The sequence below is a fragment of the Belonocnema kinseyi genome, chromosome 10 (genome assembly GCF_010883055.1).
Source record: "Belonocnema kinseyi isolate 2016_QV_RU_SX_M_011 chromosome 10, B_treatae_v1, whole genome shotgun sequence".
NCBI lineage: Eukaryota > Metazoa > Arthropoda > Insecta > Hymenoptera > Cynipidae > Belonocnema > Belonocnema kinseyi.
The window spans coordinates 101754008-101778086 of NC_046666.1; the positions used below are offsets into that span (position 1 = coordinate 101754008).

The 24079-nt window shown below is 32.7% G+C and overlaps 1 protein-coding gene across 1 annotated transcript in view; it reads left to right on the forward strand.

The window, feature by feature from the left end:
* LOC117182071 (Down syndrome cell adhesion molecule-like protein Dscam2) overlaps positions 1-24079 on the forward strand; it is a 292904-nt gene that overhangs the window by 75435 nt on the left and 193390 nt on the right. Inside the window, exons 5-7 of the mRNA XM_033375097.1 lie at positions 11947-12117; positions 13350-13375; positions 21614-21656. Of these exons, the coding sequence (XP_033230988.1) occupies positions 11947-12117; positions 13350-13375; positions 21614-21656 (240 nt within the window). The remainder of the gene's footprint in view (positions 1-11946; positions 12118-13349; positions 13376-21613; positions 21657-24079) is intronic.

Genomic DNA, 24079 nt, shown 5'->3' on the forward strand with positions numbered 1-24079 from the left:
GGATTACTTTGAAGGGGACAACATAAATATTGAGGAATAAATGAATATTTTTTGAGAAAACCATAAAGTCACCTTATTTTTTGAACACACCTCGTATATTACTAATATTATTTACATTATTTACATATAATAAGGATTCAAAAGAAATTTGCTTGCCTTGCTTTAATCTGGGAAAATTGTTCAACCAGTTCAGACACATCCAATAAATTCGTAATCACTCGCTCAATTGATATCATAGTCAAGTTTGACAGTCTCTTTTCCGCCATTGCCTACTATATCTGATCGATTTTCGTCTTCGGTTGTAAGATTTTCTTGTAAATTCTTGCACTTTTTAAGAATGTTTAACTTATTCATCTTTAGAAGGGTAGTTAAACACAAAACTGAAAATATTTTCAAATTGTCTAATAAACGCAAACCGCTCTTGCAAGGACATAATTATTACTTTCAAGATTGTAAAGTAAAAATGAACATTAAAACTTTTCTCGGGACTTGAATCTTCAAGAATTTTAGCAGATTCCGTGAGATTCATGTGATGATCTTGCAAAAGTTTACTGGCCACATTAATCTTCAATAAAACTTATTCCATATTACAATGGAACCCGGGAACTTAAAGCTCTTGATTTTTGTTGCTAAGCATAAGACTTGGTGTTTCGCTGACATATCACTGTCTTCTTCTGAGATGTTAATTAAACTATCATGAACTTTATCAATGTGATGTCGTAAAGGTCTTACAGACTTACTCTTACTCATGTAAAAACATTGAAAATTAGTCTCAAACATTAAAAATGAAAGCAAGAATAGCTCAGATTTGTGATTTCACAAAATCTACACCGGCATGTAGAAACATCGTAGAAGGAGGAAGAATTTTACATGCAGGACACCTTCTATTTTGCGGAAAAGAGATGGAAAATAAAACTTCAGTTTCTATTATTGCATTTTGTTTGCAAATTTCGAATTTAAAAACTCTTGTTTGAATTTCGTACATTTTTTACTTTATTCTCTCTTATTTCTCGAACCATACTATCAGTAAATGCTGTAAACGTACTGTAAGATTTTTCATATTTTTCTAAAACAGAAGTTTATTTACATTTCAGAAAAACCGAACAGTTTCGTGCTTTCGAGCAGAAGAAGAGCAACCAAACACAACAAAACACTTTGCTCTTCGATTTTCGTGGCGAAAATTCCATTGATAAAGTTTGATTTATTTTATTTGTAACTTTTTATTCATTACTTTTTATTTTTATCCCGGTTTCACTGTAAAAAACACTGTAAAACCTTTAGAAAAATTATTTTCGTATATTCGCCTATATTTTCCGTCAAAATTTACCTACGCTCAGGGCTTTCCGATTCTGTCACCAGGTGGCGTATGCGAGTATTTCAGATCCCAATAGTTTTTGTACATTTCCAGAGAAATCTACCGTTTCTAAATTGGCTTTGGCAACATCATTTACAAATAAGTTCAGGCTATGCAGATTACAAGGAACGAAAAAGGCTCTCGGATTTATTTGCATTATTCTGCTTTGTACTCCTTTGAATTGGCCACGCTTCAATCTATTCAACCTAGTTCTACTTTCGATTTCGCTAATTCACAGCATTTATTTTCCCAAGAAATACTTCGTGTTGGAAGATTATGGATACATTTTTAAAGGACCGAAGGGTTAGTATGTATATGTACTCTATATAGGGTGTCTAAAAAGTACCGGGACGGTTGGATATTTCCTCAGGTAAAATATTTCGAAAAAAGTGAAGATCATTCCTGAAGTGTGATTCAACGAGAAATTCAATGGTGACCTTCATTTTGACCTTCAAGTTGACCTTCATGACTTTTCTAAGGTCAACTTTGTTTTTTTAAATGGAAGCCCCCTTTTTTAACATCTCCAATCGATAGAGCGGAAAATTCTACGTTCAGGTACGTATCCAAGTCATAGGACAATTGTAACACTCAAGGTCAGTTAGAGGTTATTTGAAATTAACAAAGTTTTCCTAGAGGTTCCAGGTGTTCTGGTGAGAGTTCTGTTCCTCCCCGAAGAGTTTACAGTCCTATACCGTTTTTCGATACCTAAGTCAATACCTAAGGCGATACCATAAGTCCTATCCCGTTTTTCCATACGAATATTACGAATCTAAACTAAATTTACGTATTACGAGTACATATTTGCTATCTTTCGCTAAAAGATTATTATGGCGGAAGCTAAACTTTCAGAACGAGAGAGGCTATCTGTATTATTGATGCGTGGTTGGGGAGATCGAGTTCGATCTTAGGATCAAGTTCGTTTGCTTTTTAATCGCACTTTTCGTCATGGAGAAGCGTTAAATCCTGTCTCAAAATGAACAATTGAGAGAACTGTAAGGCGCTTTATGAATCATGGATCTATCAAGGACATTCAGAGAACTGGTTGGCCAAAATCTGCAGGATCTGAGGAGATGCAAATGGACATAGCCCAAGCATTTGTTGAAAACCCACACCTTAGTTTACGTCGAGTTAGTGATGAGCGTGACAGTGCGAAATATTTTAAAAACCATTAATTTCCATCCTTACAAAGTTCATCTGATACAAGAGCTCAGTGAAGACCATTCTGATCGTCGGGTTGAATTTCATGAAATTATGATGGACACAATTGATAGAGATCCTCTTTTCTTGTACAATACAGTATTTTTAGATAAATCTACTTTCACTTTAAAAGGTGAAGTTAACAGGCAAAATTGTAGATATTGGTCCGACACAAATCCTGATTGGATGTTGGAGAGTCACACACAATATCCACAAAAGATTAATGTTTGGGCTGGTATCTTGAATGATACATTGATAGATCCTTTCTTCATCGATGGTAATCTCAATGGCCGTACATATGAAGAGCTCAGAAACCAAATTGTACCAAGGATAAGGCAGATTACAGGCGATAATTTTCAAAATATTTGGTTCCAGCAGGACGGAGCAGCGGCTCATTACGGTAGGGGGGTTCGAGCATATTTGGATACTCAGTTCCCTTAAAGGTGGATTGGAAGAAGGGGTGAAATCGAGTGGCCTGCCAGATTTCATGATTCGACGCCTCTCGCCTACTTTCTTTAGAGAAATTTAAAGAGCAAAGTATACTCAACGCAACCGCAAAGCTTACACGAATTGCAGAATCGGACTCTGCAACAGACGACTTTGATTGATATGGAGATTGATTCGTAATGCTGTAACTCATTTTGACAATCGCATAGCTTTTTGTCAAGAAGCTCAAGATTTTCAGTTCGTACATCTTCACTGAAGCGTGAGAGGCAAGGGGACACACGCTAATCCAGCACCCCAAAGGGAACAGAATTTACTACGTACACGTCGTTGTTCCTGGGTAATGCTAAACGTAAACGTAAACTGCTTGGAAAAAACCTTGAAAAAACCTTGAAGATCATCACCAAGATCAATACAGAGCTCACCAATGAATTTCTCGTTGAAATTTACTTCAGGAATTGCACTGACCTCTTGGAAAACTTTGTTAATTTAAAATATCCTCTAACTGACCTTGAACGTTACAATTGACCTATGACTTGAGTACGTACCTGAACGTAGAATTTTCCGCTATGTCGATTGCAGGTGTAAAAAAAGGGGGTTTCCATTTAAAAAAACAAAGTTGACCTTAGAAAAGTCATGAAGGTCAACTTGAAGGTCAAAATGAAGGTCACCATTGAATTATTCGCTGAAATTTACTTCAGGAATGACCTTCACTTTTTTCAAAAATATTTTACCTGAGGAAATATCTAACCGTCCCGGGACTTTTTAGACACCCTGTATAACGAACATCATAAAGTCTACAATCAAATATTTCTGAACCTGGAAATAATTTAATACTGAAAACAAATGGGTTCCAAACGAAAAATTAGGTAAAATCGAGGGAAAATCCCAGAAGACAAAGGCTCGAGCAAAGGCCCCCTTAAAAACTTTATTGCGTTAAGAGATTAGTCGTCTATTAATGGCCAAACCCAGGTGGATGCCGTTTATATTCAGTGCAGTTTGCCCCCCCCCCCTCCCCCCACTAAGAGCCAAGTTTAGTCTTCCGTGGGCTTCGCACTCATTGCACCCTATTACGCGATGCCCTGATAGCATGTCAAAGAGGGTACATTCAAAGATGCTCATTAACTTGCTAAACATAAACATTAGAATAAATTTCCTTAATGAAAGTTGAAGTAGACTCAAAAAGGAGTATCTTTTATCTCTAGAAATTTCTTGATAAAATTTATTCCTACAAAAAAAAACACCTTTCTATTCTGGATCTTTGCATTTTTTGATTTCTTTAATCGATGTTCTCTCGAAATCGAACACTTTCATAGAAAAATGTTCTCTTGAACGAAAAATCTCCTCAGTGAGTAGTCGAAATTTTTTTCAAAGCTTTTTCCTGTGAAATAAATATTTTAACCAAAATAAGAAAAAAATTTCATTTTTCTCACTTTTCAACGTAATAGTTTATTTTTTATGTTAACAATTGATTGAATCAAAAAATCAAAGAGGACATTTCTCTTCCTACGTCGGGTTTTTAAGCCGATCATTTATTTAAACTTTTGAAAACCCCCAAATTATAACAGGACTATTGCATTAATTAAAAAAAAATAATAAAACGCGATTATCTTGAAACTCCGCCAATGGGAGGCGGGGTCCTACTTTTTCGTAATCAGCATAACATTTTACATGATATTCAATAAAAAAAAGTCCGGCGAATCTAGAACGGCACACAGGATTACTCCCAGCTCCTACACCGCAAAAATATGTAACTATGGTATATTAGTTCAATAATACCTTAATCTAATACGCTTCGCATAAATTAGAGTTCAATAGGTAAAAAAGTCAAAATGGATCTCTTCATTTAATTTGCAATTTTATCGGTTTGAGTATTCGCTGCGGACCTGACCTTGAGCGGGTACTGGATATGACTGCTGGCGCTCGGAGCGGCAGCAAACGAAAATTCTCGTTAGATAGAAATTCAAATAATGGGTACACTCTGATATTACTTTAGAATACATTTATAAATAAAAAAGCGAAGATAAATATTTACTATTTCAAAAGTTCTAGTTAAGAAAGAAATTTTAAAATAGGCACACGGTGATTATAAGTTTTCAAATGCACATAAATTCTTTAAGTCGGTGTAAACACAACCTCAATATGGTTATTTACAATTTGCGTTGACAGCTCATTATGAATATTATAATAAAAACTGTATTTGAGTCAATAAAGCACGGGATTGAGTTTCATAAAGAGACTATTAAAAAAGGAAAGGCTTTATCTATAATACATGTTATTAGAGTAGAAGAAATGCGAATAAACGGTATTAGTGAAAGAATTCAAGGCAGTGTCATTCATAAGACAAGTCTAGAGCAAGAGTGGGGAAAACACTCCGATAGTCAAATTGTAAAAGATTTTTATGCAAAGGGTTCGAATAAGAATTTTGTTGAACTGTGATTTCAACCGTTTCAAATTAATTTCCTAAATTGTGATTTTTATGAATTATTACATCATTTAGTTTAGAATTATTAATTCGAACATCTTTCACTTTAAAAATTTTCCATTTTAGATTTTTAATTTTTAAGCATATATTTTAATTTAAAGAATTTTAAAATGCAGTGTTAAAGTTTAAAAAAAAATTTATTTAGAAGTTTTTAAAATCGAAGATTTTTTTTATAAAAAACAGGGTGGCCGCCAGACCGGGAAACCGGGAATTTAACGAATTTTCAGCAGAAAAATCTGCCCAAGTACGATTTTAACAGTTTTTAAAATAATTAAAGGGCAGTTTTGAGGATTTAAACAATTAAAAATTAAAAGCATTTGAAGCTGAAAATTTGTGATAAAAACAATTTTATTTTATCAACTGTAAATATAAATAAATAAATTATTTTTAGAGTGGGTCTGTACTGTAAGTATAGAAATCTGAACGATGATTGATTTAACCAAACAATTCTAGATCCCTTCAAAATTTGAGAATTTCCAGATTGTAACTGTTTCAATCCAAAAGTCTTAATAAGAATTGAAATTATTATTTCATACATTCCGATAATTTTATTTTTAAATAAAAATTTTCATGATTTATCAATAATCTATTTTTAATTCAGAGTTTCAGGTCTTCCTTTATTTTATTTTTTATATTAAATTTACTCAATAAATGCATCAATATATTATTGCTATTAACTTTTTCAGCCATCAAAAAATGTAAACGTGCATTTTACTATTTTAAACTTAAAAATAAATCCATTGTAATATAGTCATAATTAAAGGTTTCTATTAAATTTAAAACATTGTGAGCCTGAATTATTAAATTTTTATCCTATTTAATTTGAAAATTCTTTACGTAGAAAAAGAATAAGTATTTAATATATAGCAATGTTTCACTGTTTATTTAAGATGAGTAAATTGAAACCATATAATTAAAAGAAAACAATTTGAAACTGAATTGTTTTACATAGAAAGCTTTGAATCTTTAGATTTTCGAAGAACTTTTAAACTTTTAGCCTTAGAATTTTAATTGTTCTATTTAAAAAGTGTTTAATTTATAAGTGAAATTGTTAAACTTTGACGCATAAATAACAATTGAACACTTATTATTTGTATAAAAAATTTGAGTAATTTTAAGAGATATGTAGAAGTTTTGAAAAGATTCAAAATTAATAAAAAAAACTTGACCTTATTTCCAGTAATTTAAACGAAGTGTGTTAACATTTTTTTCAGAACTTTTAAATATATTTTTAAATTAATCGAAATTTTCCTGCAATTTTTGAAAATCCAGCAAATTAAATAAAATCCTTCAAATTAAATCCTTCAAATCTTCCATTTTCTTCTATGATCATTTTTTAAATCTCTTAAAATCTTCTTAAACTATCTATTACAATAATTTTTCAAATTGAAAAATCATTTTCAAATTTCCTAAGAATCTTAAGAAAATTTTTCTTAAAAAAATTCTAAATTCTTTGTTTGAAATCTATAAAAATCTAAATTTTATTTTAAATTCGGCAGTAAGTATTTCAAATTCTAAATTTAATTCGAATCTTTTAAAAACTTTTAAATATCTCTTAATATTTCTCTAATATTTTTACAAATAGTAAATGTTCTATTTTTATTTGTAAATTCAAATTTAATTTTGTTTTAAATTTGCAGGATTTTCTGAAAGTTATAGACAAAATTCAATTCATTTTGAAATAAATTTAAAAGTTCTGATAAAAAATTCAAAAATTATTTTGAATTTGGGAAAATTTTAAACCACATATAGATTTCTCAAGATTTTGAAATAAAATTTTTAAACTTTTGAAGGATGCCTAGACTATTTAAAATAAAAATAGTTCAACTTTAATTTAAGAACTGTTAAGTTAAAAAAAATTATTTTTCAATTTTTAATGTGTCGACTTTAAAATTACTTAAAATAATATAATTTTGAAAATTAAATGAATATTTACCTCATCACTGTTTATATTATTTCCAAATGTAGATAACACAGCACAAAAGCACAGTTGTAATTATCGTGATAACTTTTAATTTGATTCAAAATCACAGCTGATTGCATATAAACATTAAACACTCATCTAACGAGAATTAGCGCATACCACCGACAAGGGCGCTGCGGTGCTTCCGCTTCCCCAGCGAATAGAACCGACGTTCCACTTTTGTATCGGGTACATAACGAAATTTGGATCACAGTGCGTCGATATAGATATACTCACTATGCTTCGCTCCGTTCGACTCTGCTGGTTCGAATGATGACGAACAGCGAGGATCCAACGAATCTGTAACGTAGGAGCTTCGCGTGACCATTACGCTGAGTTGAGGCGCCGGACAATATGTGTTGGGAAAAATTAAACAATAATTATTTAAATATCAAATCTCGCGTCCTCTCAAATTTCTGCTCTCTAAATTTTCTCTTTAAAAAACGGTGCACGTAAATAATTAAAGTATCAAACATCGCTCATACAATAAAGTGCGAGAGTTAAGGATGATTAACGGTCAAAATTACGATAATGCTGTATTTAGATGGTTGCAGATATAGAACACTATCGGATCAATCAAGGAACGCCAGCTGATCGAATGAAGTAAGATTTAGATTGTTCGCAATGCAAAATGCAAGCCGATTGTTAATCAAACCTGATATGTCCTGCGTTTGCGGGTTGCACAAAACTGTGTTTTGCGGTAAAATATACAAATACGGGAGAATACATTTTTGAAAGTAAAATTCTTTAATTTTTAAAAATAACAATTTGAGCAAAATGTTACTACATGGCACATCCCCATTTAATTGTATTGACTCATCATAAAAACGTGTTATAAACGTTCCTTAAACCAAAATTATTATCCCAAACAAATGAATTTTATTAATTTTTACTAAAAGTTGTTTTGTTGGGAAAAAATCGACTTTTTTAAAACATTTTTTTTGTAACATGATTTGTTACAAATGATGATTTGACTTCCCCGGTGCACAAGGTCGTTCACCAGGTAATTTGATGCGTATTCTACAAGAAATTGGTCAAAATTCAAATTCTTCCAATACACAAAATAACTCAATGGTGATTCGACGACCCAGGCGCGGCGGATCGCACACCAAGTCATTTAAAAGTTCATCTACGAGAAATTTTTGGAAATTTAAATTTTGTCCATAACCAAAACAACTACAAATGGTAAGACGAGGACCCGGGTGTGCTGGATCGTGCATCAGGTCCTTTAAAACGTCATTCACGAGAATATTTTTGAAATTTAAGTTTTGTTTTTAACCAAAAAAATTACAAATCGTGAATCGACGACCCGGGTACGCAGGAACGTGCACTAGGTCCTTTCAAACGTCATCTACGAGAACTTTTTTGAAATTTAAATTTTGTCAATAATTAAAACAGTTACAAATGGTGAGTCAACGACCCAGTTTCGCAGGATCGTACACCAGGTACTGTAACACGAATTCTACATGAACTTCTTTAAAATTCAAATTCTGTCAACACCCAAAAAAACTACCAATGGTGAGGCGACGACCCGGGTGCACCGGATCTTAAACCGGGTCATTTGAAACCTCATCTACGAGAACTCTTAGAAATTTCAATCTGGGCAACCGGTTCGTCGATTTACCTTTGATAGTTATTTTGAGTGATGTAAAAACTTGAATTTTGAAAAGGTTTTAATAGATGACGTTTTAAATGACCTGGTGCACTATCCCGCGCACCCGGGTCGTCGCCTCAGCATAAGTAGCTAATTTTGATGTTGGAAAAGTTTGAATGTTGAAAAAGTTCTTATAAAATATATGTTAAACGACCTAGTGCACGGTATTGCGCACCCAGGTTGTAGACTTACCATTTGTAATTGCTTCGGTTAGTGACAAAATGTAAATTTCAAAGAGTTCGCGTAGGTGACGTATAAAATGAACTGGTGCACGATCCGGCGCACCTGGGTCGTCGCATCACTATTGGTACTTATTTTGGGTATTGAAAAAATTTGAGTGATGACAAAGTTCTTATAGAATTCGTAGTGAACTACCTGGTGCACGTTCCTGCGTATCCGGGTCGTCGACACACCATTTATAATTGTTTTGGTTATAAACAAAATTTAAATTTCAAAAAGTTCTCGTGGATGACGTTTTAAAGGACCTGGTGCACGATCCGGCGCAACCGGGTCCTCGACTCACCATTTGTAATTGTTTTAATTATTGAGAAAATTTAAATTTTGAAGAAGTTCTCGTATATGACGTTTACAATGACCTGGTGAACGATCCTGCGTACACGGGTCGTCGTCTCACCATTTTTAGTTGTTTTGGTTATGGACAAAATTTAAATTTCAAAAAAGTTCTCGTGGATGACGTTTTAAAGGACCTGGTGCACGATCCGGCGCACCCGGGTCGCCAAATCATCATTTGTAACTAACAATGTTACAAAAAAAAAATGTTTGCAAAAAGGCGATTTTTTTCCAACAAAACAACTTTTAGTAAAAATTAATGAAATTCATTTTTTCGTGATAATAATTTTGGTTTAAGGAACGTTTATAACACGTTTTTATGATGAGTCGATACAATTAAATGGAGATTTGCCATGTAGTAATATTTTGCTATAAAAATGATTCCAGCGGATCAAATGTGCAAGCTCAAAATTGTTATCTTAAAAAATTAATGAATTTTACTTTCAAAAAATTAGAGGCACGTATTTGTAGGGACATTTGACCGCAAAACGCAGTTTTGCGCAACCCGCAAACGCAGGAAATACCAGGTCAGATTAACAATCGGCTTGCATTTTACATTGCGAACAATCTAAATCTTACTTCATTCGATCAGCTGGCGTTCCTTGATTAATCCGATAGTGTTCTATATCTGCAACTATTTCAATACAGCATTATCGTAACTTTGACCGTCCATCATCCTTAATTCTCGCACTTTATTGTATAAGCGATGTTTGTTACTTTAATTATTTAATTATTTAGTATATCTATATCGACGAACTGTGATCCAAATTTCGTTACGTACCCGATACAAAAGTGGAACAGTGCTTCGATGCTGTAGAACAGCTGATATTCAACTTATGAATGCTGCGAGTTCTAGAAAAAGTACTGCTCCATTTCAATACTTACTTGATCGATGTAATTCGGTATTGCTATAGCGTCGGTTCTATACTCAAACCTATAAAATTACATATTAAATGAAGAGATCCAGTTCGACTTTTTTACCTACTGAGTTCTAATTTATGCGAAGCGTATTAGTCCAAGGTATTATTGAAATAATATAGTTACATTTTTTTTCGGATTGTAGTAGCCTGCATGTTCTGTTTTAAGAGTAGTACTCGAAGTCACGTATAAGAATTGATGAAGCTAGTACGGAGCCTTGTAGAGGGATGGCGTGGGCGGCGGCAGTAAAACGCATACATACACCATATGGTTACATAAATGTAAGATACGTCTATATTAAATCATTGTACAATTGTATATATTAAGAAATCGGTCTTATCCGACTTTGTCACAGTCGTTGCACAACCATACCAACCGGAAATAATGACCGAGTATGTGATTCGAGGAAACAGTGCGATTTTGAAGTGCAGCATTCCAAGTTATATAACAGAATTCGTGTCTATTGAAGCTTGGATAAGAGATGATGGCGAGACTTATGTATCAGAGATTACGGCAGATGACCAGGGTACCTGACTAACTTGAACAATGTTGTATTTTTAGGGGATGCAAGGGTGGCCAGCTGAAGGGTGGAAATTCGAAAATGTATAAGTGCCAATCATTCCAAGTCCGATTTTTTAATCAATTTTTTACCTACGATTGAAGGCCGTTACTTTGGCCTGAAAAGCAGTGCAAAATTCGAAATAGTGTTCACTTGAAAAATTTTCAAAAATCGCGCTTTGGTAAGTTGAGGCCTATTGGAAATTCAAAACTGTGTAAGAGCCAATCGAACCTTATGGAAGTTCTATGAGGCTCTATGGTGTGCACGTTTTATATAATATAATACTTATAACTAAAAGAGATTAAGAAATTAAATTTTTATGCATTTCAGTACATGCATTTTAAAGTTCAATTTCGAGCACCCGACGTAACATGATCATTATTGGTTCTTATACAGTTTTGAATTTCCGAACCCCCTCGACTTATACGTGGACAAATTTTAAAAGGCTCTATCTTCCGTAATTTTTATCGGAAGAGCTTGAAGTTTTGATAAGTTATATATTTTGTGATAATCTGCTAATAATAGCTCAAGAATGAATAAACTACTTAAAAATGTAAAAATGCAAAGGTTTTTCCTGCGGCTCGGAAAATTTGGAAAATATCTCTTATACATTTTTGAATTTCCACACTTCAGTTAGGCTGCCTGCGATTTGGTTCATCTATGTGCTGACTCATTCTCAAACCACTGATCAGAAATTAGATGAATTTTCTGTTTAACTAACACTATAGAAAATGGACTAGAATGCTTTCACCAGTTAAAGGATTAATGCTTGTTTAACATTCACACTTGCTCGCGCGAGCAGTTGTTTTGCAGTTCTACGTTACAGAAGCTGAGAATGAGTACGTGATTCGTGCTAATAGCGCGATTATGAAATGCAAAATGCCGAGTTTCGTATCGGAGTTCATCTACGTGGATCAGTGGGTGGATAGCGATGGTGCTATTTACATACCTAGCAGGGAATATGGTACGAAGTGTCGACATGTAACGAACGAACGCTTGACTGGTGGGAAGGTTTTACGGGAAGTAATTTTTCGAACTGCTTCAAAAATGATTCGCAGATTTTTCGGACCCTCTTAGACATACGTTAATTTGTATTATTTCAACTATACTCTACGCTTTATTTAATATTTAGAACCAAGCAAACGATTTAAGATTTTTACTTTTTACCTTATATTAATTCTAAAAATTTGGTAAAAGTTTGGATTTTGTTGGTTAGTATTTATAATTTGAAATGACGTCTAGTTTGCGTACGCGAACGTGATTTTTTTAAATTGATACAATAATAGGTTTTCATCTACAAATCTATTATTTCACGTACAACACGGTAAAAATGATTACTTAAAGTTATATTCGAATTAATTTCAGATTTTACTTGAATTAAGAAAGTAACTGAATTGAAGTGTGCAAACTATCTTGAATAAAGCACTAACTTATCTTAAATAAGAAATCAGCATTTTTCTACTGGAATATAGTAAAGTATGCTTCTAAATTTCCATATTCAGTTCTGAAAGTAAGTTGAAGGTAACCTGAAATAACCTGTATGGCTTTCGTTACCTAAAATAATACACTTTCCTGAATTCAAGGTTCGTACTACCTTGCATAACGTTACAGAACGTCAGCTTGTGGTCATTCATGCTAGTTGCGTCCTACTCCAATACTCCATATCGCGTTGGTCAGTGTCTGCTTTGATACCATGTTTCCATAATTCAGGGAGTTTTAGTTTCACGGATTTAAAAAAGTGCTGCAGCAAAATAAGTGCCAGTTGTCAGACAATATTTGGATTATTAAACCCATCAAAATAATTAAATTATTACGAAACTTTTCACTTCGCAACGTGAGCATCCTTTTAATATATAATGTAATGCAATTTTCCAAATATTTGGAACCCCACCTGTCCCCTTTATATCGTTTTTTTTTTTTTTATTTTTCCTACTTTTCCAGTATTTTCTTGTAAGTGAGAACCCAAATTGTATATTTTATAAAACGAATAACTATATAAGAACAGCTGAGTATTGTAAGATAGGCGTGAGAAATTTCTAGTTTTTAGTTAGAGTATTATCGTTAATTTCAGTTAGGATAGAGTATTAAGTTAAGGTTACATTAGCTTTCAGTATACATATATTAAATTGAAGAGCGAGCATACCTGAATTTCAGGTCGTACCTCCCTGAATTTCAGGAATCTAATGCTCTTAATTTAATGTTTAGATGTGATTCTTAATTTCAGTTTGCATGTGCTTCGTTTTGTGACACCTTAAAATAAACCGAATTTTTTACTAAAATTCAGAATTTTTTTTCCTGTGAAGGAAAGGAACACTTTCTATAGATTAAAAATTTTAATTAGACTGCTCATCTGAAAATTCATTTTTGGCGTTCACGTTGCGAAGTAAAAAGTTTTGTAATAATTTAATTATTTGATGGGTTTAATAATCCAAATATTGGCTGAAAATTGGAACTGATTTTGCTGCAGCACTTTTTTAAATCCGTGAAACGAAAACTCCACGAATTTCTAAAACATAGTATCATAGCCGACACTGACCAACGCGACATGGAGTATTGTAGTAGGATGCGACTAAAATAAATGGCCACAAGCTGTATAGTAGCGCAAGCCTTCTGTAACGTCATATAAGGTAGTACGAACCTCATATTCAAGAAAGGTATAATCCTTTATTTTAGGTGACGAAAGCCTTACAGGTTATTTCAGTTTGCCCTAAACTTACTTTGAGAACTGAATATTGAAATTTAGGAGGATACTTTACTTCATTCCAGTAGAAAAATGCTGATTTCTTATTTAAGATAAGCTAATGCTTGATTCAAGATAGTTTGCACACTTAAATTCAGGTACTTCCTTAATTCAAGTCAAATCTGAAAGTAAGTAGAATATAACTTTAAGTATTTATTTTTACTGTGTAGTAGGGCGATTTATTTGGCAAGAAGTTTCGAAATGTAAATGCGATAACCTGGTAACCAGTGAATTTAACGAGAAAATGATTTTTAAAAAAAGGTTAAAATCGGCCGATACTTTGAACAAGCACATCGCCATGTTGATTTTTTTTAATGATCAATTTTGCGCATGATTACTTTTATTATTATGTGAAGAGCTGCTACTCCATACCAAAAAGTAAGGTTTTGATTCAATTTGTTTTGATTTTACAATTTTCATATTATTTTTGTCATTTTTTATCAATACTCTGAGCTTACTTGTGTTCTTAAAATCATAATTCGTCAGATTCGCCAGACGAATTAACCCTTTTTTAGCTGGGGAAAAAATCACCGTTCTCAAGCAAGAGCTAATTCGGATATTTAATCACAGTTGGTCCCGTTGCCCGCAGATAAAGAGAAAAATTAAAAACTATAAACAATATGACTCATTGCATTGAAGCTGTATTATCTGCTAAAGGTGTGCATACGAAATACTGGATTTAATTAAAAGTCAGTTTTTATTGTAAGAATGCTTCAGTTCAATGAAGATAATTATTTCATGAATAAAATTTATCATCCATAATATAACTCTAACATATTTTATGACAAAATTGCTCAATTTTAATGTATATCGTAAGTAAAATCATTTAAAAAATCATCCGCCCGCTTCGCGGGCACATTCTTGTAGCTCGCTGCGCACGCAGATCGCAAGTTAGAGCGCTCCTAGGGCGCATTACTGTTGGATCTCGCGTTTCGCGCTCGATAATATATATTTATCCCTTCCATATCATGCAACAAAAACTAAAAAAGAAAAACAGCAAGATCAACTTTTAAATTGGTGAAATTCGGATTTTACGTTGAAATTCCCACTATAAGGTGACAGGGTAATCGTAATAGTTTTTTTTGCAACTTATAATCATTTCCATAAATATACATTATTACAATTCATAACATGTATTGATATTTAAACTGACGCAGTTTGATTGTTTCTTTTTAAAAAATGCACATTATTTAAAAAAATTGTTATTAAACATTTTATTGCAACTTCTGCCGGTTTTTCAGAAACTGAATTTACTCAGTTCGAATTTTATTTTTACGATTTAAACATTACACATACGGCCTACACAGCAGTCACACTATTTTTCAACTTCTAAATTAAATCCCTAACTCAGTGTCCTACGAAACTTCGATTAATGAGGGTTTGGGGTCGGGTGGGGCGATTAGTTTTAACCGAGTCATAGCTAGTTAGTGTTTTATGCTGAGAAGTTCAACCAACCTTCAACAAATATGACAAATATAATACACAAATATTACAAAAAAATGGCCATTTTATCTATTTGACGTTCCCGGTGTTCGCCAATAACAGGAAAATGGTACAAATCGCATAGAGTTACTTTAGATAAAGATTTTTCAACATTATACATTAAACAAATGAAAATTTTTATAAACAAATTCTTTGTTGAAAAAATGTTTTTTACGACTTTCCATAATTATACGTTTTTTTCAGTTTATATTGCAAGAAATTTGAATGGAAAGAATATTATATATTACTGCGTTTGTTTATTAAATTTTTTAATAATATAAACAATTACAATTATAAGAGAAATTTTGTTTCCATTCAAATTTCTTGCAATATAACTTGAAAAACGTATATTTATGGAAAATCGTAGGACACATTTTTTCAACAAATAATTTTTTTATACAACATTTTTTTGTATATTGTCTAATATTGGAACATCTTTGACTAATGTTACTCTGTGCAACATATGAGATTTCAACAATTATCCTGTTATTGACGAGCACCAGGAACGTCAAATAGAAACAATGGCCATTTTTTTCTTCATATTTGTTTATTTATAAAAAAATTAAAAATATAATTAAACAATTAGGCAGAATAACTCTCTTGGAAATCTTCTTAGATTTTTTGAAATTTGTTTTGTCCAAATCTGACAATATTTGTGGGCTGCACGTTATTATGGACCTTATTTTTGATTTTCCATTATTTTCTTATGCTGTCAAAATTTGAATTTTCGATTTTTCAAGAAAATTCAAAAGGTTATGATAATCTTGTAGAGCATTCGAAAACCAACCTTTTTTTTCTCTTGACCTTTTTAATGTCGTGCGTCATCAAGATAAATTGTTTTTTGTCTTTTCGAATACTGTGAATGTCCGCACAGAAAACTTTTGAATTATGAAAAAAGTGGTCTCAAAAATATTAAAAAGTTGCTCACTTTTTGAATTTCTATAAAAAATGGCTGGCTAACGAACTAGACCTTCTTTTTAAGATACTAAAAGAGTTTACCAAAAGAAAATTCAATCTGTCAATTCTTTCGAAAGTTATCGTGCTAACAAAAAACTATCCAAGAACGAACAGACAGACTGACAGACATATTCGTAAAAACCTGTTTTTCGGATTGAGGGGGTCTTAAAACGTAGACTTTTGAGAAAAAGTAGGGGTTCGAAATTTACACAAATCTCATACCTTCTCTGATGAGAGTGTAATAATTTTTTAGCTTTGGCCTAATAATCAGTATTTCATATAGCAGCCTTTAGCACTTAATACATGTTCGATGTAGAGGGACATACTATTTATACTGTTTAAAATTTTTGTCTTCATTTTTGGGCAATTTTCCCAAATGTGATTGAGTATCCAAATTAGTTCTTGCTTGGTTGTAGGAGTGTTCCTACTGACTTCTGATTCATGAGATCCTAAATGTTCTCGATGGGATTCATATCTGAAGAATTTACCTCAGACGAGAACGGTAATTTTTTTCCAGTTAAAAAACATGCTAATTCGTCTGTTGAATCTGACGAATCTAGCGAACTAGGAGTTTGAAAAGGCAAGTGCCTTCAAGTACTTACAATAAATGACAAAAAAAGTGAAAATTATAATTTTTTAGCTTTCTCCTAATAAAATGACAAGGCACTTACATATTAACCGTTTTCGACTTTCGTTAACACTCTGGCCGCGCGCTTTTCAGAATCCCATTATAAGGCGCGTGGCTGTGTTTCGGGACGCATTTACATTCTCCCCAAATTTCGCATAACTGCACATGTTTAAGTCGTGCTTTACAAGTTATTATTGAATGTAGGATGTCTTAAGAAACACCTTCAAGAAAACAATCATTTATTTAATGTTTTATAGAAATATAGGAAATTTTTGTGTAATGACTTTCTTTTTGAAATGGTCGAAAAATATTTTGTAATGACAAATAGTTGATAATACGTACTAAAAGGAAAACATAAAAATACTAAAAAAGAATAATAAAGGAGGATAAATATGCATAAATCAGTCTTCTTCATTGATTGAAATGCAACGCTGGAACACAATAGTAATGATACGCACTGACGAGACGTGCAAGGTGCGCGCCTGATTTGATACTAACAAAGCGTTTCTGATTCAATAATGTTGCAAAAACTGCGACATCTGGTGCTTTTTATATATAGACTAGGAATACCTGGACCCGTCCTCGCCGTTCGCTGCCCTTTTAAGGTACTATCTGATCTTTTTCAGAAATGACGGTCCATTACGATTACACCGCCCGCGCGCGTCCCAAAGAGTTAAAAATAATTTTATCGTCAAATGTCACTGATTAATAGGTTAGAGTATTGACATTTAAAAACATCGTGCAAAATGAATCACCCTACTGCACAACTTTCTTTACAGGATCCCTTCACGGTTTCCTTAAAAGAAATTGGTAAAGGAAATGAATGGAATCCTGCAAAGAAACGTGCAACATAACGAAGGAGCCGTTGAAGAAACATGTTCGTATGACTAGATGGAAAATTTAGGGTGGCCGCTGGACCGGATGACCGGGAATTTTATGAGGCCGGGAAAAACCGAAAAATGACCTGAATTTATTTTTTGACCGCGAATTTTACTTTAAAAAACTATCCAAGTTTGATTTCAACAGTTTTCAAATCGGCAATTTTAGAAAAAAAACTTTTTAGTTGATCAAGTGTGAATATAAATTATAATGATTTTTAAAATTGAGCTATACATTAAAGGTTAATAAGTGAATAATAGTTGATTTTGCAAGGCGATTTGGAATCAGTTTAAAATTTAAGAATTTCACGATTTTAACGTTAAAAATGTATCTATTGAATTGGAAAGTCTAAGTAGTTAAACAAATGTAAGCGCCCGAATGAAACTTTATGAAATATTTTCATTTTTAACATAACTTCAAAATAATATACTCGTAATTGAAGGCTTTTATTAAATTAAAAATATTATTTTAGCCTAAAATTTGAAAAATTTCAATTTTGTAATTACGAAAAATAACAATTGCCTTATATTTTAAAATATGTAATTGTTAATGTAAAGGTTAAAGTACTTTGAACGTTACAATTTTAAATGATCTATTTTAAAAAATTGAATTTACAAGTCAAATGGTTGAATTTTGATGTAAAATAAACATTGAACACCCATAATTCATAGAAATAATTTGTTAAGTTGAAGAGATTTAGAAGGTCTGAAAACAATCACAATTTACTTAACGTTTGACATGATTAAAATAATGTAAACGGAGTGTCTAAGTAAACCGACAAAATCCGACTATTCGTGCCAAATTTCGATGCAAATAGCCCCCGGCCTAATTTAAAACAAATTTTTTAAAGAATTATGAAAGGCTTCAAAAGTGATTTAAAAAGAAAACATTTTCTTACGATTCCTAGCAAAATTGAAAATGACTTTTTATTTTTAAAATAAATTTGAAGAGAATATGTAAAAAGATTTAGAAAGAGGTCCGAAATTGTCACAAATGAATCTGGAAGATTTTAAGGGAATATTTTTTATTTTTAAGAATTTAAGAAAATAATCTAGGAAAAAATCGAATCATTTGGAAGATTTTTAGAAGTTCCGAAAAAATGTGAAACATAATTAAGAATTTTGATCAATGTAATACAACATGTAGGTGTTTCAAGATTTTCTAATAAAATTTTGAAGCTTTTTAAGTATTTCTAAACTATTTAAAATGAAAATAATTAAACTTTTAATTTAAGAAGTGTTCAGTATATAAAAAAATGTAACCGTTCAATTTTTAATATTTTCTAGTTTAAAATTGCTCAAAATGTTTTGTAGCTCAGTTTTTATTACTTCAAATGGAAACATTTTTAGCTTTAGAGTTAGAATTTTTTAATTTCACTGATCGTACAAAATGTTTGCGAATCCGGAAAAACCCGGGAAATGACTTGGATTTTTGTTATGTGATTAAAACGGCCACCCAGAAATGTTCTCTCGTATTATCAGTCAATATTGACGTCATCCTCAAGAGTTCTACAAAACATCATCGAGCAGTTTAACTTTCAGAAGGCTTAATTACAAGAATATCAAGAACATTAGCTCCAAGTCCAGGAATGTTTCCGAGATTTTATTCCTTTATCAGAATGGCAATCGCGTCCGAATTTGGAGGCCACAAGGTTGAATATTTTTATCTAATTTTTTGCATACCTCATCTAAATAACCATATCTCAAATCAAGCAGAACCTGTTTTCTGATAAAATGTTTATATTTGGTTTCATATCAAAATAGAGAACAATAGCAGTTCCACTCAATGAGAGCTGTACATCAGCGATTCCCAAACTGCTACCCTCGGTAGGGTGGCTACCCGGCGGTAGGGAGATGCCACCTCGGGCCTGGTAGCACGGTAGGCTCCAAGGCAGGGTCCCCGCTGTGAGCATGGGACTATTTTTTTTTACCTAGCATGAATGATTTTCATTGTTCTGAGATTGAGACCTGTTACAATAATTGAAGTTATGAAGGTATGACACAATTTTAAATGAGCTGAATAAATTTCGTGATATAATTTTAGAAATATGGAAAAAAAGTTCATAAAAATCGGTTAATATTTTCACCAAATTTGTCCAAGAAAATAAATTACTGGACTACTTTGCAGCGTAACAAAAGTGCAATAACTTTTGAAGTTATCAACCGATTTCTTTCTATCTTTTTCTAAAGTTCTCTTCATAGTCCAGAAAATCTAACGCTACCTATTACAATTCGCTAATGAATATTTAACTAAATTTTCCATTTTTCCTAATCGGCTCTAATTTTCCTATAATGGGAAGGTCTAGCGCAGCGATTCCTAAACTAGTGTTGCCGGCCGATGAGGCTGCCGCCGGCAGGGGGGTGCCACCCTGGGCCGGGCAGTTCCCGAAGGGGAAGCCAGTCCGGGCGCAGCCACTCGGCAGCCCCCCCCCCCCGTGCTATGAGGACTCTTTCATTGTCATGAGATTTAAGGCTGTTTCAATAACTAAAACCCTAAAGATATGGCTCAATTCAATTCTAATTATCTGAATCATGTTCCTGATGTAATTTTGAAAAGATGAAAAAAAAGTTGATGAAAATCAGTTAACATTTCGAATAATTAAGCATATCGTTAAGAACACGCCAAATTACAAGAACCGTCAACTGGCATTGAAGATATTAACCGATTTTCATCAATTTTCTTTTCATTTGCTTAAAATTGGATTAGGAAATTGACTCAACTAATTAAAATTTAATTTATTAACATATTAACACATTTTAATTTTTCTCAACCGGTTCTAATTCTCTCGCGTGAAGCATGGTGTGTCAAGCAGTGAAGCAGTCAATTGTCCCCCCTTGGCGGCAGGGTATTGTGAAAAAATGTGAGGGTGGCGGCCCTGCCGCTCCCCAGAAAGTACATAAAAAGTTTGGGAATCGCTGGTCTAGCGCGACAAGCCAGCTCATGCCCACATCACAGGCTGTCAAGTGTCCCTTCTTGAGTTTAAGTATTATGAAAAAAATTTGAGTTTGGTGGCCTTACCGCTTCCCAGAAAGAGCCAAAAAAGTTTGGAAATCGCTGCTGTACATGCATGTCCATAGCGAGCCTGCTCACCCTCGTCAAACTCAAGTCAGCCGACTCCCCGCAGGGTGATAAATGACACGGAACGAATGAATGCCGGACATTGTTACGAGATTTCATCCAGTTAGAAAAACTGACATTATGAAATCATTGATTAATTCAATTTTAATTGACCAAACTAATTAATTTATATAATTGCAATAAATTGAAATAAAGTCGAAAATGCATATACAGCTAACACTGCGTGTTACTACTACTGTTCTTTCATTTTTGATTATAAAACAAAATATAAACATTTTATCGAAAAAAATTACTGCTTGCTTCAAGATATGGTTATTTAGAGGAGGCGTGTACAAATTAGACAAAAATTTTCAACCGTGCGGGCTGAAAATTCAGACGCGATTGTCATTCTGATTTCCGTCATAACGACAAAATAATACTTTCATTATTATGTGATAACTTTCTGTTACAAAAACTATCATTATGGAACCGTTGATTCATTCAATTTTGATGTGCAAAATAAATTTATTTATATAATTGCCAACAAATGAATAAAAGATTCAGGAAAATTGTTTAGCAAATGTAGGAATAATGGATACTCATAGCTTTTATGTGAACCTAAAAAAGTTAACAAATAATCATTTTTGACAAAATGGCGTCCGTTTAAAAAGAAATTTTTATTTTCACCCAAAAATTTGCATGAAATTGTTTAAAAAATTTTTCCAGTTTAGAGAGGTTCACCCAGAAAACAATCATTTCAACTATATGTGTATGCAAGAAGAACTCAATCGGTAAAATAAATTTTGAGTCATCTTTCGGGCAGTTTTGAAAAATATGATACCGAGAAAAATGCGTTTGAAGATTTACATGTTGAAAAAAAGGCAGCATCGGCAGGCTAGCGCCAGGCCCGCGCGCCTTTTAGGGGTTAAAGAATGCAGCTGCGACACTGAAACTTTCACAGCATGTTTTTGGGATGACTAGCTTTCATTTAGGCAAAAAAAATCGATTTTTTGAAGCCGTTACATGGGTCGCCCCCCTTAAAGATTATTTTCTTCAGGATACTTAGCACTTTAAAACAAATCATTTGTCTAAAAATTTTTTTCCTTTAAATTGTAAAAAAGTATTATTTGCTGCAATTGATCACACAATCAACGAATGGCCAAAGTACTTTCTTTTAAGATATTTAGCAATTGAGTACTCGGTTCTTACTTTTTAGTCTGAAGGGTTGAATATTTTTGGATCATTTCTTGCATACATCATCTACATGCTCATATCTTAAAGCACACAGAGCCGCTTTTTCAATTCAATCATTACGTTATAGCTTATAATCTAGATTATACGTGCATCTAGATTAAAATTAAAATCTAGATTAAACAGCATATTCAGCTAACACTGCGCGTTATTACTACTGTTCTTCTAGCACGACTGTGCTTGCTTTAAGATACGGTTATTTAGATCAGGCATGCATAAAATTATACAAAAATATTCGATTGTGCGGGCTCAAAATGTAGACGCGACTGTCATTCTGATATCCGTAATAGCGACAAAATGACACTTTCATTATTAACGGTCTGTTACAAAAACTGTCATTGCACTTATTTACAGTTATTATGTCGTTACAATTATTATTTATTTTCACAATCGTTTCCCCCTGTAAGTCGTAGGAATCGTTTTTGTCATCAATTACAGTCAATGGTATTTTTTTACGATATAAAGGAAACAAATTGTTTAAACAATTTTTTTTTTTAATGCACTAAATATTCTGAGGAAAATAATCTTTTAAGATTCCTACGACTTGCAGGGGGAAACGATTGCGAAAATAATTAATAGATGTTTAAACAAGTCCGACTAAATTCCCTAAAGACTTCCATTATTCCCGCATGCGTTAAACAATTTTCCTGAATCTTTTATTCATTTGTTTATAATTATATAAATAACTTGATTCTACACATAAAAAATAAATGAATGCACGATTACATAATGACAGTTTTTTGTAACAGACCGTTATCTCATGATAATGGAAGTGTTAATTTGTCCTTATTACGGACATGAAAATGACAATCGTGTCGAACTTTTGAGTTCGCACGGATGAATATTTTTGTCTAATTTTTTGCATATCTGATCTAAATAACCATATCTTGAAGCAAGCAGAGCCAATTTTTTGATAAAATGTTTATATTTTTTTTTAACAATTAAAAAGGAAAGAACAGTAGTAATAACGCGGAGTGTTAGCTGAATGTGATGTTTAATATATATTTTAATATTAATCTAGATGCACGTATAATCTAGATTATAAGCTATAATGTAATAATTGAATTGATAAAGCGGCTCTGTGTGCTTCAAGATATGAGCATGTAGTTGACGCATGCAAGAGATAATTCAAAAATATTCAACCCTTCGGCCTAAAAAGTAAGAACCAAGTACTCAATTGCTAAATATCTTAAAAGAAAGTACTCTGACCATTCGTTGATTTTGTGATCAATTGTAGTAAATAAGATTTTATGTAGTAAATAAATTATATTCTTCATCCCCAAAACAATTCCGAAAAATACACTTATTTTTGAGATGTTACATGGGTCGCCCCCTTAAGAATTCCTACGACTACAGGGACAAAAAAGTGTGCAAATAAATAATAATTGTTTAAACAAGTCAGGCTTAATTCCCTAAAGACGTCCATTATTCCTACAAACGCTAAACAATTTTCCTGAATCTTTTATTTATTGTTTGGCAATTAAATAAATAAATTGATTTTGCACATCAAAATTAAATGAATCCACGGTTCCATAATGATACTTTTTGTAACAGACAATAAAGAATATTTTTGTCTAATTTTTTGCATGCCTCCTCTAAATAACGAAATCTTGAAGCAAGCAGTCATTTTTTCGATAAAATGTTTATATTTTGTTTTATGATCAAAAATGGAAGAACAGTACTAGTAACACTCAGCGTTAGCTGTATATGCATTTTCGACGCGTATAATCTATAATGTAATGTTTTTATTAAAAAATCGGCTCTGTGTGCTTCAAGATATGAGAATTTAGATGATTGTACACGGAGAAAAATAGATGTTAGTACAGACTATCTAGATATTAATAGGTACGAGGGTAGTTCAATAAGTCCTTAGAATGACCAACAGATGGCGCGCGAATCGCTCCAAATCATCTGTTTTCAGTCAGCACCACTCCCGACTAG